At 38.4% G+C, this 15,308-nt stretch overlaps 1 protein-coding gene across 7 annotated transcripts in view; it reads left to right on the top strand.

Moving 5' to 3' along the window:
- The window catches only part of LOC121859458 (arf-GAP with SH3 domain, ANK repeat and PH domain-containing protein 1-like), a 51,884-nt gene that overhangs the window by 23,884 nt on the left and 12,692 nt on the right, over window positions 1-15,308 (top strand). For 6 of the 7 annotated variants that reach the window (XM_042356274.1, XM_042356278.1, XM_042356279.1 and 3 more), the window contains 3 exons: window positions 6,263-6,280; window positions 7,126-7,236; window positions 8,922-9,138. In XM_042356274.1, the coding sequence (XP_042212208.1) occupies window positions 6,263-6,280; window positions 7,126-7,236; window positions 8,922-9,138 (346 nt within the window). The remainder of the gene's footprint in view (window positions 1-6,262; window positions 6,281-7,125; window positions 7,237-8,921; window positions 9,139-15,308) is intronic. The other variant, XM_042356273.1, reaches the window with a different exon arrangement.

Below are 15,308 nucleotides of genomic sequence, written 5' to 3'. Positions count from 1 at the left end.
CCCTCATGAGCTGGCACATTGTCTGTTAGCAGAAATTCCAGGCCCAGCACCACGCTGCTCTAGCATGACATCAGTGAGAAAAAGTGTTGTGTTTATGTACAGAGATTATGCATAATACTATGAATTTAAATTAAATGAAATTTTTTCATAAATAAAACTGACCTTAAAGTTTTATAGAATTTTTTTTAGATTATTCGCCAGCTGACACATGGACGCTATGGCCGTATCATGTGTTCTGGCTCAGTTACTCTCAAGACATAATGGATATACCATTGACTCATTGACACCAGAAGCATTTTTTCCTCCTATCAGCCTGTCTAATAACTCAGTTATCTTCTCTGATGTCATTCCTTTCTTTTTTCTTTGAAATTTTGTGCCACACACTTTATTTTCACTAACTTTTGCTTTGGAGCCATAATCAAGTGTGGGTGATTTTACATTGAAAATTTTAAGAATCAAATCGTCAAATGTAAGTGACTAAAGTTACTAAACTCGTATGACTAAACAATAACTGCCACAATAGCTTCCTGCAGTTTTCAAATGGTGGGAAATGATATGCAGTATACTATATGTTGCGTTGTCAAAATAAGAAAAACAATTGAGATCCTGCAGTTGTGTAAATAAGGCAGAAAGTCAATCAGATCAGCAACCTGGGATTTGGTCACAATTTTTTTAATGCCTTATGGCAGCAGGGTCTACCATTAGACAACGCATAATGCTTCCAATATCTTTCCAGGCGGTAGTATCTCCATTTCATGGTTCCCTACTACCAACAGGTTACTGTACAGTACAAGTATTAATATTTAACATTTTATTACCTCTTGAGAATAGTCAAAGAGATGAATATGAAATATGCAAATAATAAGGATTATTGTGTATTGTTCAGCAGTATTTGCTCCTATATCCTCCTCAAAGTGAATTAGGGAAAACTTTATTTGCTCATAATCAGTCTAGCTTTTCTTCCCTTTCCTCCACACTTGCAATCTTTTCCCCACTTGGTTTAGGGTGGTCTGGAGATGCCTCTCATTGTATTCCAGTGAAGATGAAGCAAAAGTATCTGTTGTCTCCTAAGAGCTCTTCACCATGCTTGAATTTGCCCTTCCAAGGCACCCTTGACCTCCTTCCCCCTCTTCAGATGGGCCTCTGATTCCCCTTGTCAAGTGCCACCCCTGCAATTGACACTTGTCGGTGACCATGTTTGACCTCTTACCAATGGCTTTGATAATGTGAAAAGCCGATATTGATATTCTGCATGTCCCCTTAGTACTGTGGTCATCACTTGTCCATGAAATTGCCAAAGTCCATGTTCCAGTGGTCCTCACTTATAGCTGTACTAAAGTGTCAGTATGTTAGTCTGCACACTGTATGGCTGCATGTGCTCTTTGTTATAGGTGGTTCCAAGAGGATGGGGGGCGGATTTGAAGGGCAATGTACACTTTCCCTTTGAGAAAAGTGGTTATCTTACCCCTCCAATAAAAATTTCTTCTTGTTTTGCAAAATAGCTTATAAAATCAACCTGCTTGTTTACCACCTTGCATTACCCAGCACTGCCCTGCCCTGCCCTGCCCTGCTCACTATCTTTCACTGTCCGCTACCCTCATTGTATTCATACTACCATACATACCACCCCCTTACTGTCCACTTCCAGCCCTATTCACCATCCCTCACTGCCAACCTCCTACCCTGCTAACCATCCCTCAATTCCCTACCCTGTCCAACACATCCTCACTTTATATTTCTTGCTTTAAGTACCACATTTATTAGGGTATATTTTACTTGTAAAAATTGTGAATTCTCAGAGTTTTGTATGTGTAAAATTCACAATTAATGGAGGAAACTCTACAATTAACATGATAAAACCAAAATACTGCTGTTCATCTTACTCTTGGTACCTCACTCCTCCAGGTAGCTCTCCTCTGAATGGGTGATCATGACAGCAGAGCCTCTTTGCCAGTGTCTCTACATACCTCAATTAATCTTATCTCTTCACCTGGTCTCTCTTTAATGGATTGTTCCACCTTTTCTTCTCTTTATGTAGGTCAGGGGCATGCAAACATTTTCCATAGAGGACCACAATAAAATCATCTGATGCATGATGGCCCACACACTCATAATATTGCTTTTTAAAGTTAAAAATTAATGATAAATTTAAAGCCCAAAAACTCAAAATGCTTTCTTACTGTGTTTGTTGACTGTGAAATGAGATGTTAATGGGATGGGTGACTTTGTACAATGCAGCAAGTACAACATTTCTGTGTGAGCAGAAAGTTGTGGATAATCTACCCCCTTGGGTGTGTGGCCTGCAGACAGGGTTCATGGTAATTTCAGAATTGAAAGACTTCGAGGACTGCAGTTTGCACAGCCCTGAATTGTAGGTGGTCACCTTATACGCAATGCGCTTGCTAAGTTGTTCATACACATGCTCTATATTAGGTTCTCCTCCTGCACCCTTCGCATGTATCCATAAAATCTCAGTGGGCCATTCTTATTCATTCTACAACTCCACAGTTTACACCCACTGTCTCTCTCCTAGTGGGAACTGCCATGTGGGGGGGGGGGGTCTCCTTCCTCCTCAAGTAGGAAAGAGCTTCCCAAACTGAAAGGGTCATCAGGGAGGGATGAGACCAAATGGTTTTCTTGAGCTGCTAGCCTTGAGAGCTGGCTAGTGGCACCTTTACTCTGGCCCAGTCTGCAAGGGTTGGAGAGTAGCTCTCCCATATGGCGACGCATAAGGCTGGGAGACGGGAATCCTGGAGGTAAAGCAATGCTCCATGCTGCGCCCTGTGGCTAGCAATACACCTTTTTGGTCCCTTATTCTAGCAAGTCGGGAGGCTTGACTTGCGGCCCAGTCAAGTCAATTGGCTGGTTAATATGTCTGGCCTCTAGGCCAGTCATTTGGCTAGGGTCAAGCAGGCGCCACAAAGTCGACACCCCATTTGGTCCCAGGTGTGTCATCAGACTTAGTGGTAACCTGCGTATACTTCTCCACTACCCCTGGGGCTATTGTGTGGCCTCCCCTTTTTGAGCTCCATGGTGGGGTGGGGAGGTGAAAGCCTAGTAATAATTATTATGGCATCCATTCATCTAAATTCTCAGCCAGACTCCAACCCTAATGACCCTGGCTCATCAAAGGATCAGTCTCCTGGAATGCCCTCTTTGGTGGCTACTCTGGAGCCTTTTGTGTTCAGTGGTGGGTGACATTCTCGCCAGTATGAAGGACGTCCTTCTCGGCAGATTGCTGTCATGAGAGAAATCCTACCTGATATCTTTCTACCTGACTCTTACGATAAATATTTAGTCTTATTTTCAATTAAGATTAATTTAAAAGACCAGAATATTTTTCAGACATACTGAGATATTGTACAAGTGCAGTATGTGGGTCTTCACCAAAAGTTGTGCCCCAAGCAAATGGGGGCCTTTTGGTGGAGGTGTTATCATCAAGATGAGTAATAAGCTTAAGACTCTTGAATGTATTGATTGAGCTACAGTGTCTTGCTCCCCATACAGCAGCATGAACCAGACCTGAGGTGTGGTGTATAGTACTCGGCTACTCCTATACTCGGAAGAAACCCTCCAGCAGGAGTTTGTGGATCAAGTGGTAATAAAGGTAGAGAAAATCAAGAAAGAGGTTGATGGAATTTTAACACGTACACCCTGTTAAGACTGTACTGTACCATGCTATCATGGGGTCAAAGCTGGTACATGGATGTGAGCTGTACTCTTCAGCCATTGATACAATACATCACTCTGGCATCCATTTAGCCATAGGCACCTTTAGATCCTCCCCAATAACAAGTCTTCTGGTGGATATGCATTGGCAGGCTCTAATGGCTCGCTGCTGGTACCAGGTACAACATCTCCCTTGATCTCCAACATGGGAGGCCATATCTGATAGACCCATGGATTGTAGGTTTACCCTTCACCCCCACATTCCCTGATCCTTTGACTTTCGTGTGTGAGAGCTGGTTAACTGATTATCACTTCCCCAACTCCTTGTCTCAACAGTGAAAGTGCCGACTGTGGCCCCTTGGGACCTACCAGAGGTGCACTTCTGTGGATACTTTTCAGGGAGCAAGGCTGATGTTAATGAGGTGATGGCCAGGATGTATATCCAGGAACATGCAACTCGGCATGATGGCTTAGTACATGTTTATACAGGTGACTCCAAATCCAACACTGGTGTTGGGTTTGGAGCCATCTTCCCTGATTTTAGCTGCAGTGGAGCACTTCCCACCTTTGCATCTACAGGTATTTTTACTGCAGAGCTCTCTGCTATACCTCTACCCCTTAAATAAATCGGCACACACAAGTGATAGCAGGCACGTTCGTGCCCTTGTGAGAGTTTGAACGCTCGTGACAGCGTACAGCGAATGAGGATGTGCCAAGTCCGTAGACTTGCATGGTTAATTAGAGTGCGCCAAGTCCATAGACTTGCATCGTTTTCCATCGTAAATAAAATTGTTAACTAATGCCTTCCTAAAGAAACTATCGACATGGGACTAGGTTTGTTCCACTCTACGAATTTTTTTGCGATTTTTCCACCAAGTTTGATGAAAAACGATTGTGCCGTTTCGGCTGCCCAGAACAGACACACACACACACACACAAACAGACACACGCCTAGTCCTATAGTATCTTAGATAAAGATGGGCATTTTACTAATTTTAGTGATTCCAAAGCAGCACTGTCTTCTCTGGAATTTCTAAACCCATCCACCCTCTCAATTTACATATTTTTAACCGGCTAATGGTCCTCTGTTGGCAGGTCCATAATGTGGATTTCTGTTGGGTTCCTGCCCGTGTGTCTATATGAGGTAACGAGAGGGCTGACAAGGTGGTCAAGTCTGCTGCCTCTTGTCATGCCCCTTTATGCTCCCTTCCTCACGGAGATTTCTTCCCAGCAGTCAGGTCAGCCATCCAGACCTACAGGTAACTACAATGGGACAATTTATGTTTCCAACAAGATGCGAGAGATTACATAAAAGATCTATCCGTGGGAATATCTTTGGATGCTCCGCCGCTGTGATACTGCCCTCACTCGTCTACGTATTTGACACACTCACTTCACCCATACTGTCCTTATGGCCCAATTGTGATGACTGCCTGGTGCCACTGACTGTGAAACACTTGCTGCTGGTAGTGTGTCCCAGTCATGGGGACTTGAGTTGTTTTCTGGCCGAGTGCCGGCAGGAGGATGGTTCCTTCTCCATCTCAAAGGTGTTCATTGAGAGAAGTTAAGCACCTGATGGTGGACTTTTAAAATTTTATTTGCAATAAAGGTACTTAGCTGCTTATAATGTAAAATAAATACAGGATTTTATATTTACATTTTTTTATTGAAACTTAATAGGATTTTATTTTATTAATATCATGATTTTAAACTTTAAGTTTCATTTTTGTGTCAAATGGGCACAGGCTGCAATGCCAGATATTTTACACAATCAATCAACCCACTATCTTCATTGCTGTTCTAAACACTCCATACACTTCACTGCTTCTTACCCTGTCCATTTTGGAAACTCCTAGATCAGCCTTCTGGGAACTCATATTTGTTGCCTGAATTTTATAGCATTCTGCTCCATTTCCAAGTAGAAAAACCAAAACTCTACAATTAATAGGAGAAAATATGTGTTCAGATTCATCATCACCACCATTTTACGGCCATTTTTCACAGTTGCAAAGGTTAATTATTTATATTTTTATTCGGCCTTTTCCATTCCTCTTATCCCCCTTTTGCCCATCATCAGTCTTTCACTCTTCCGCACAAACCTTACTATCTTATGGATTTGCCCTTGACAAAACCAGTAAATCTATGAATTATTATTACTGATTATGGTAGCCTGGAATAGTGACTCGGTAGTACAGTGCCTTCAGTGCATAATATTCCGTGTCTTGTTTGTACTGTACTGTATATTTTTCTTGCTGGAATTTACTTTTGGCAGTAGAAACCTATTACAGTGGTGTTGGTACACATATACAGAAAACTTTTCAGCCTCACATTAGATGCCCTTGTATACATATTCATCCCTTCCACGGAAAATTCCTGGTTCTGCTCTACAATCATGTACTTGTACAGTATTACAGAAATAGCAAACTTTGTTCTCAAGGTGTGCAGTATTTGTGTAAGTGTAATACAGTATCCTTTGCTTCCTAGGCATATAAATGATATGCAAAGGAGTTTTTAAATTTCTTTTAATTAATTTAATATTTTATTGAATTATAAAGTTTGTTGAGTAATTTATTAAGCTGCTTCCACCTTTTAGGGAGAAGTATGGGTATGGGTATGTTACACTTTGATATATACGCATGTACTTTCCAAATAGTTTGCACTATAATTTTTGGTCCCTGCCATATAAAATGGTGAGCATTTAGTGTTACTTTTGTCCATCTATTTGTCCGAACGAACAACATTCATCTACATTCAGTTGCTTGAAAAATGCTTGGCAGATGGAAGTGAAATGTGGTATGCAGCTTCATATCAATAATGTCTGTGTTGTTGCCATTAATCTGATTTTGTCTGCCTTGATATAGAAACCTTTGGGGTGGCATACATCTCCTTCAGTGATAGCCTAATTTTCAAAATTCATACAAAATGAAGACTTTTGTTAATAAAGAGTTTAAAGGAAATGCAAGTGGAGAGGGATGGTGGGGTCAGTGTTTTTCCATCTTTAATTTTTTTAAACCACCGATATTTTCCCCATTGTTGGTTACCACATTTCCATAAATTTGCTTTTCATTGTGATATTGTGATAGTGCTCAAGTTTGTAAACCCTCATATATTTCACACTACTTTGTCAGACATTGCATATACCTGTACAGTATCTATGTTGTACACCCATAAATGCAGTTGCACCAGCATCACTTCCAAGGCTCATGCACTTATTTATAATTGCATTAGCAGTCTTTTCCCAAGCATGGGGTGATGTCCCAATTGGGTCATGGGCAAATTAATTTTCCAAAAAATCTTTCTTTCTTAAAAGTTTTAATTCGATTTTATTGTATTCTGGATTTAAGATAGTTGGTGAAAAACCTTGTTAAGTGAAAAAAAAATCCCGGTTATATGAAGTTATATGAATTGTTAAGTTCTCTCTGACTAACCTTGTTTTTTTTTTGTTTTTTTTTTCAGCTGAGTCAAGCACAGCAACAAAAGAAGTCCATGTTTGAGAATGTGGAGTATGAATGGAACCTCTCTGATGATAACCTGACTGATATGTCAGATGATGATGAAATTTTCAAGGTTAGTTTAAAAAAACAACAACATTATTTGATGCTTACATATTAATATTTAAGTTGAACTTTAATCTGTTTATTAATATTATCTATATATAAAATGTATTTCTCTCCCATTCTTATGTGGGGTACATAAAGTGATGCAGAAACCTTTAAAGAAAGAAGAGAGTGTAACATGAATATGTACCATAGTGTACTGCAGATAATGACAGGAAGGAGCTAAGATAGTGTTTATAAATACATAGATACAGTTCAGTATCTGCTTCCTCCTACCTATTGCACACTCAGTATACATAGAGAATCGTTAGCTTTCACACTGAATCGCAACACTTTGTGTTGATATAATGTGTATACTGTACTTAGTCAACAACAGTGGTATGTCTGCCATATTTGAAGTATAATGTAGTACGTTGAAAAAATATTATTATTTTCATGTGGATTAATTCTTGCTCACTACCTATACTTATTAATTCTGTCACAAAGCTTTTTATTTTTTCCATACAAGAGTTTTGAGGAACACACCAGTGATTCTGTCCCTCCATTCATCAGTGTAAAATTTGGTTTGCATTTAGCAACTTACCATAGACTGTGGATTGATTTTAATTTTTGTGTAAAACTTATTGCTAGCACAAGTAAGTTTAGAGCTGTGGCCTTCTTCAGCAATCAAGGATGAACTATTTCAAAGGGTTTGATTAAGATTAAAACTTTTTGATAGTAAATGGAAATGGAAGTATATAAACATAAGAATAATTAATTATAGAAATAGGTGGAAAGGAAATTGACTTGGTACATGCTATAGGGAATGGGAAATCAGTAATAAATGTTTATTTTATTTTCAAGATTTATTGATTATTACTTGAAAAAAAGGGCTTAAGACACTACCAGTTGGTGAGTTGTTAATGCAAATAATCAAATAATAGGAATTGATTATTGATTTGTGTGTGTATGTGTGTTCACACATGCAGACCCCAATTTAAGAGACAGTTACATTCCTGAAAAACCTTTAATTTCTTTTTTTTTGTAATCTGATGCACATTTTCCCGCTGACTCCCATTATATAATTAGATACATTTTTTTACAAAAAAAAACATGCTTCATCCTTTATTTTCATGGTATGAATGCTGCAGTCACAGACTCTTGAGTACTGTAGTGTAATGACAGACTTCAAGGAGTCCTGGTTCCTACCTCGTGTACTCTGTATTCTCGTTCAATGTTGATCTTGTTTTACGTTCACAATGCCCCCAAACAGACACAAATGTGATACACCTGAGTTTAACAGCAGTAAAAGGAAACATAAAATGATAACATTAAAAAAAAAATGGAAACTGTAAAAACAGTATCAAAGACAGTCTGTGAACAAAGTGCCTGGATAACGTGTTTTAAAATGGTTCAAAAAAAGAAATGTCAGCAAAGATGTGAAAAATGTTACATACAATGAACGGTTCACCAGCCAGCTGGCTAGGTGACCATGGCTGGATTAGAAGTTGTCTGAATAATGATGCAAATCATTGAAATTTTTTTTACAAAATTTGAGAAAAATATCCTTGCGGGTCATTTGTTATTGTTATGGAGTGACACGATATGGACCACATGGTCCTGCCAGCCCACATCACAACAACACAGCCTATAGGCGAGGTCGAGAGTGGACGAGTTGTTTTAATGTTATTAACCGTTTCCCTCTTCCCACTTCAGCCAAATGGCATTTCTACGCCTGAGAAAGTAGGCAGAAGTCGTCCTGTCAGCTTACCAGGATCTAGCTCACCAGTGTGCCAGCGCAGTGCTGAACACCACAGCTCAACTGATGAACGAGGTTTGGGAGAATACCGAGGCAGTGAACATCGCAGTTCTTCTACACGTTGGCCTAGAGGCCAGCCGCCTCCTCCCCCACCAGTAACGAGCAAACCTGCTTGTAAGTGACTGTACCATCTCTGATGATGCTCGTGTTTGTGTGATCACTTGTGTAAATAATATCCTTTTTCAGACATTATATAATTTGTGTTTTGTTTTTTTTGTGACGACTGTACCTTCATAAATTATATTGATTTATATTGGTATTCTGCTGAAATGCAGGTAATTGGCTAATCATGTTGACTGGTATTTTAAAAGAGTAACGGCCAGTGTTATTTAAGCATTAGAAGATAAAATGTCCTTACTTAATGAGATATGATGAAGCAAGAGGTTTTGTAAATTATGAGACTTGTTTAATACTTTTATCACAGGAACTTTGATTAATTTTTTAATACTGTGTTCATAATATCAGGAGGGGGAAACTTGGATGTCTTGCATTTTTAAGTGATTAAACATTGCAGTAACATGTATAAAGTGTTGTGTTGCTGCAATGCTGGTGTGTAAGGCAGTGGGTACATTTGGAATATCTAAAAGTAAGACAGCAAATTCAGTTTTGGTGTAAAAAAAAAAAGGAAACTGCATTTAAACCTTCTCTTATTCTTCTTCACTAAGTTTAAACAAATAGCAACAAACGTGTATTGTAGGATTTATCATGCAGGTATTGTATAGGTACTGAAGCAGATGGGAGGGGGAAGTGGCATTGGTAATGTGGCTCCACCCGGGATCTATTCGATTCTACAGTTTTATGCAGTCAGTCCCTCCCCATGCCATAAGATGTGTGCCTCCCCCCTCCTATGACAGACATATTTGTATGGCATGTGCTACACCAATTAGTTTTGTTTCTCCTTGGATGAAATACCTTGGCTCAGGTCAAGTGATTACTTCTTAGTCACAGGGACATTGCTGTTTTGACATTTCTTTATTACTGTTTCCCCCTTCATCCCTAGAGTTCTCATAAATATAATTAACCACCTTATACTTTCCCTCCTGTACAATGCTGACTCATTACTTTTTTTTCTTCACATTTTCATCATGCCATTGCAACAAACAGTTACCATGACATACAGTATTATTTTCCTTTCCTGTTATGTAACTGTCTGTCTGTCCATCTGTCACAGTTTCATTTCTTTGGGATATCTTCTGTCATAAAGGATGAATCTCAACGAAACTTGGTACAGTATACAGGTTTGTCTTAGAGAAGTTATCTATTAATATATTGGTCAGTCTGTCGAAAGTCAAGGTTATTGACCTTTCATTGTTGATTGTCATGACTCTGCCACAGCCCTGTGTAGTGGCATAGTGTTTCACATGAGTTTTAGCTCCTGCAGATGATGCCAGTTTCGTGAGCCTTGATTGCCACACTGGCATGCAGAATCCTTCACAATGTTGCGAACATTGTTGAGCTTTGACACTAGAGTGAAGTTGATGGACAATTGAATTTTGGGGTAAAAGTACGGTATTGTGATTGTTTGAAAAAACTGGCATGATATAAAGAGACAGATAAGAGATTTTATCAAGATGTAGTTTCTTGGAAGCATAAAGAATGCCTGCTACATTAAATGTATTCCCTTAATTAGAGTTATATTTACAATATTAGGGAGAAGGTAGAAGAGATTAAGATACTTCAAGTTGTGTAAAGAGAATAATAAGAGGATTTGTGGAATGTCACGTGTGTGAATGAAATCTTTACCTTAAAAGTGTAGGTCAACAGGAATGGATTATTTTAGAGGCTTAAGTACTGAAATTTATAATGTGGAGAATATGGATGGTAAGAGATTAACCTTTTCTTTTATGTCCTAATAATTCATTCAATGAGGTATTACTGTTGTGGTACAAATGTCAACTCAACCATGCAGTAAGGCAGGTGTTTAAGACCGATATTACTTAAACACATGTCGTAAATGAATATAAAGTCATACATCATGTAAACAAAAACAGAGGTAGAGGAAGACCAAAAATAAACTGAAATGACACACTGAGGAGGCACTTTATAATGTACAAAAGAAGTACAGGGGTATGCCTCTGGAGGAATATTCAGCAATATGTTATGGAGGGGATTGTGTGAGTTTCCTGTGCTCTTTTTCCTTATCAACCAGAGTTCTCAAAATCAAACCTAAATTATGTTTTAAACTGGATGACCCCAAAATGCATGACTAAAATTAAGTGTCAGAATTGATCGTACTGTAAGTCATTAAATCCTCTACTTGTGAGATGATCAACCTTCCATGTGTGAGTCAGTAACTCCTCCATGTGAGTCAGTAACTCCTCCATGTGAGTCAGTAACTCCTCCATGTGAGTCAGTAACTCCTCCATGTGAGTCAGTAACTCTTTCTTGTGTGAGTCAGTAACTCCTCCTTGTGTGAGTCAGTAACTCCTCCATGTGTGAGTTAGTAACTCCTTGTGTGAGTCAGTAACTCCTCCATGTGTGAGTCAGTAACTCCTCCATGTGTGAGTTAGTAACTCCTTGTGTGAGTCAGTAACTCCTCCTTGTGTGAGTCAGTAACTCCTCCATGTGTGAGTCAGTAACTCCTCCATGTGTGAGTCAGTAACTCCTCCTTGTGAGAGTCAGTAACTCCTCCATGTGTGAGTCAGTAACTCCTCCTTGTGAGTCAGTAACTCCTCCATGTGTGAGTTAGTAACTCCTTGTGTGAGTCCTCCTTGTGTGAGTCAGTGTGTGAGTCAGTAACTCCTCCATGTGTGTGAGTCAGTAACTCCTCCTTGTGAGAGTCAGTAACCCTCCATGTGTGAGTCAGTAACTCCTCCTCAGTGAGTCAATGCTCCTCCCATGTGTGAGTCAAACTTCCTGTGTGTGAGTCAGTAACTCCCTCCACATATGAATCAGTAGCTCCTCCATATGAATCAGTTACTCTTCCTTGTGAGAGTCAGTAACTCCTCCACATATGAATCAGTAACTCCTTGTGAGTCAGTAACTCCTCCATGTGTGAGTCACTCCTCCATGAGTCAGTAACCTCCATGTGAGTCAGTAACTCTTTCTTGTGTGAGTCAGTAACTCTTTCTCCTCTCCTTGTTGTGAGTCAGTAACTCCTCCTATGTGAGTCAGTAACTCCTCCTATGTGAGTCAGTAACTCCTCCTTGTGTGAGTCAGTAACTCCTCCTTGTGTGAGTCAGTTACTCCTCCTGTGTGAGTCAGCAACTCCTCCTTGTTTGAGTCAGTAACTCCTCCTATGTGAGTCAGTAACTCCTCCTATGTGAGTCAGTAACTCCTCCTTGTGTGAGTCAGTAACTCCTCCTTGTGTGAGTCAGTAACTCCTCCTTGTGTGAGTCAGTAACTCCTCCTTGTGTGAGTCAGTAACTCCTCCTTGTGTGAGTCAGTTACTCCTCCTGTGTGAGTCAGTAACTCCCCCATTCTTGTGGTCACATGCATTCCCAAGGATTCTAATGTCTATTTACTTCTTACAATATCTGGGTGTGTTGGTGTTATCTGTTCTTGCAATAGAACCTTTCTAAAAATATTTGTAGATATGTAATTAAGTTTTGTAGATTTAATGCCAGATCATAAACTGGTTATTTTGGGTTATCAGTGCATAAATGGGTTGACTCTCTCTTGAGTTATTAAGACGGCTGCCGTAAGAACTTCATCTTACAATACATACTGTGACAAATGAGTTTGTTCATAGACATAAATAAATCTGCCTGTTGATGAATAAATTAATTTGGATGATTTCTTTCTTATAATCAAAAGAAAAGAATTCTGAAGTATGAAAAATATTTAGTTTAATTTGATTTTCTCCCAAACATAACTACTGATACATTCTAGGCCTCTTCCAAATGCATTTCCAGGAAAATGTATAAAATGGACTCAACTCATGCATATCTGCTGACTTACACACACACACACACTAGCACAGCACAGGAGCTTCAATTTTAAGTAAGGTCAAAGATGAAGAATATTTAGTAAGGCAGCAGTCTAGAAGCTTTTTTGGTGTGGCCACCATCTTAGACAAAACCTTCTTAGGCAGTGGGCGGTGCAGTGATATGTGATGAAAAAGAATAAGATCAGAAAAGGAAGGGACTATTCCCTTTATTAGATAAGACTCTTCATATATATATATATATATATATATATATATATATATATATATATATATATATATATATATATATATATATATATATATATATATATATATATATATATATATATATATATATATATATATATATATATATATATATATATATATAATAAGATGGAAACAACGTGTGATTTTATCAAGATTTATCTTATCGTTGTCATTGTGGATTTACATGATATATATATATATATATTATACTGTAGGTGATTTTAGAAGCAAGAGATAATTTTTCATTAATTTCATAGGTTGTAACTTGAATAAGAAATAACCTGTACATTTTTATTTTTTTTAAATAGGCATATTAGTGAATGGAAGGGGATTCATACTTTAGCAAATTATCAATAAGTTAGAAGACACATCCAATCTGTAAAACTAAATGTATTTCTGGAGCAGATCCAGGAATATCAAAAGGGGTCAGGGGGTCCAAGAAGTTGTGGAGGTGGGGGAATTTAGCAAGCACAGCAAGCCCATCCAAATAAGGGATTTATTTTATTTATTTTTTTTCTGTGGGGGGGGGGGGCTGGCTCTGTAAGCCCCCCATAATTTTTTGGGAGATGTGACCAATATCATGGGTATTTTGAGGCCAATTTGAAGCCATGTGCACATGATATTAGGAGATATTCTGAAGTCAAAAGTAATTAGCTCTTACTATACCAAAATGCCTGCGTACAATACTGATTTAAAGAAAAAGTATTGGAATTTTCTGGTGAAGAGGGGGGTGTGGATCCTCCTGGATTCGCCCTTTATTTATATGTAGGCATCTATTATATGGCTATTGTGAGATGATAGGGATTTTTTTTAAGTAAATGTACATAGCTAACTTTATGCTGAAGGTCAACTGCAAACATTTTACAGAAATAATGTTTTATGTTCTTCTCTAACAGTTACACTTACTCACTTGTACTCGCAGCTTTCACTTAGGCATATACAGTAATACCCAGATTTACGCGGTCAATTGAACCCACAGAGTAGCACGTAAAACGAGAAACACGTAAATGGAATAACAGAACATATGGGATTAATTGAAATCGAGACTGGGCCGACTCCCAAACTCCACTTTTTCCGACACAAAACTGACATAATACCTAGTTGTAGTAAAAATAACATCTTAATTTTATGTTGGTATGCACACACAATTAATATTTAAGAGAAATACAGTCGTCATGTTAATGTCCATTCAAATAATGGACTCAACTCCCCCCCCCCCTCTTCCCAGCTCACTAGCTCCTACCTCTCTGAGAAATGTTTGGGTGAAAACACTAGATTTTAACGTTTAGTAATAAATAATACCTCAGACTAAAGTTAGGATAATATAATTGACATTGCTGGATTCCTTGCAAGGCCAGGAATATTTTGAATATAAACGTCATATATTTTGCACAAAAGATAAAATTTTGGCTTTGTAATCAAAATTCTTAAATTAGATCTAAAATTTGTATGTCTAATGCAAATTCCATGATGTTTATATTTAAAATAATCAAAATCTTATAAGAATTCCAACAATGTAAATTATATTCTGGCTGGGAAATTTGTATGAATTTTATGAGCTAAAACAAATATCTTCAGTAAATAAACAAATTATTATTCACCCAGACACTATCTGTCAATCAAAATACCCCACCTCTGCTCCCACCCCCTCTTCCCACGCTCGCTGGGTCCCTCCCTCCCTCCCTACCCCCCACCCCCCACCTTCCCTCCCTACCAGAGAAATGTTTGGGAGAAAACAGTATATTTACATTTTTCGTAATAAATAATACCTCAGACTAAAGTTAGGATAATATAATTGACATTTCTGGATTCCTTGCAGGTCAGGGAATATTTTGAATATGAACTTCATATATTTTGCACAAAAGATAAAATATTTGCTTATTTTCATGATCTCCTTAAATTACATCTAAAATTTGTATGTCTAATGCAAATGTTAAGATGTTTATATTTAAAATGATCACCATCTTGTAAGGATTCCAGCAATGTAAATTATATATTTATGAGCTAAAAACATATATATCTTCAGTAAATAAACAAATTATACTTCAACCGCGTAAATGAGTAAATTCACCGTGTAAATCAGGCATCCCGGTTCTGGCAAGGTACCGCGTAAATGCGTAAATGACCAAACGCGTAAACGAGAACC

The sequence above is a fragment of the Homarus americanus genome, unplaced genomic scaffold, assembly GCF_018991925.1.
Source record: "Homarus americanus isolate GMGI-L3 unplaced genomic scaffold, GMGI_Hamer_2.0 scaffold7626, whole genome shotgun sequence".
NCBI lineage: Eukaryota > Metazoa > Arthropoda > Malacostraca > Decapoda > Nephropidae > Homarus > Homarus americanus.
This window is presented reverse-complemented; position numbering and strand designations above follow the sequence as displayed.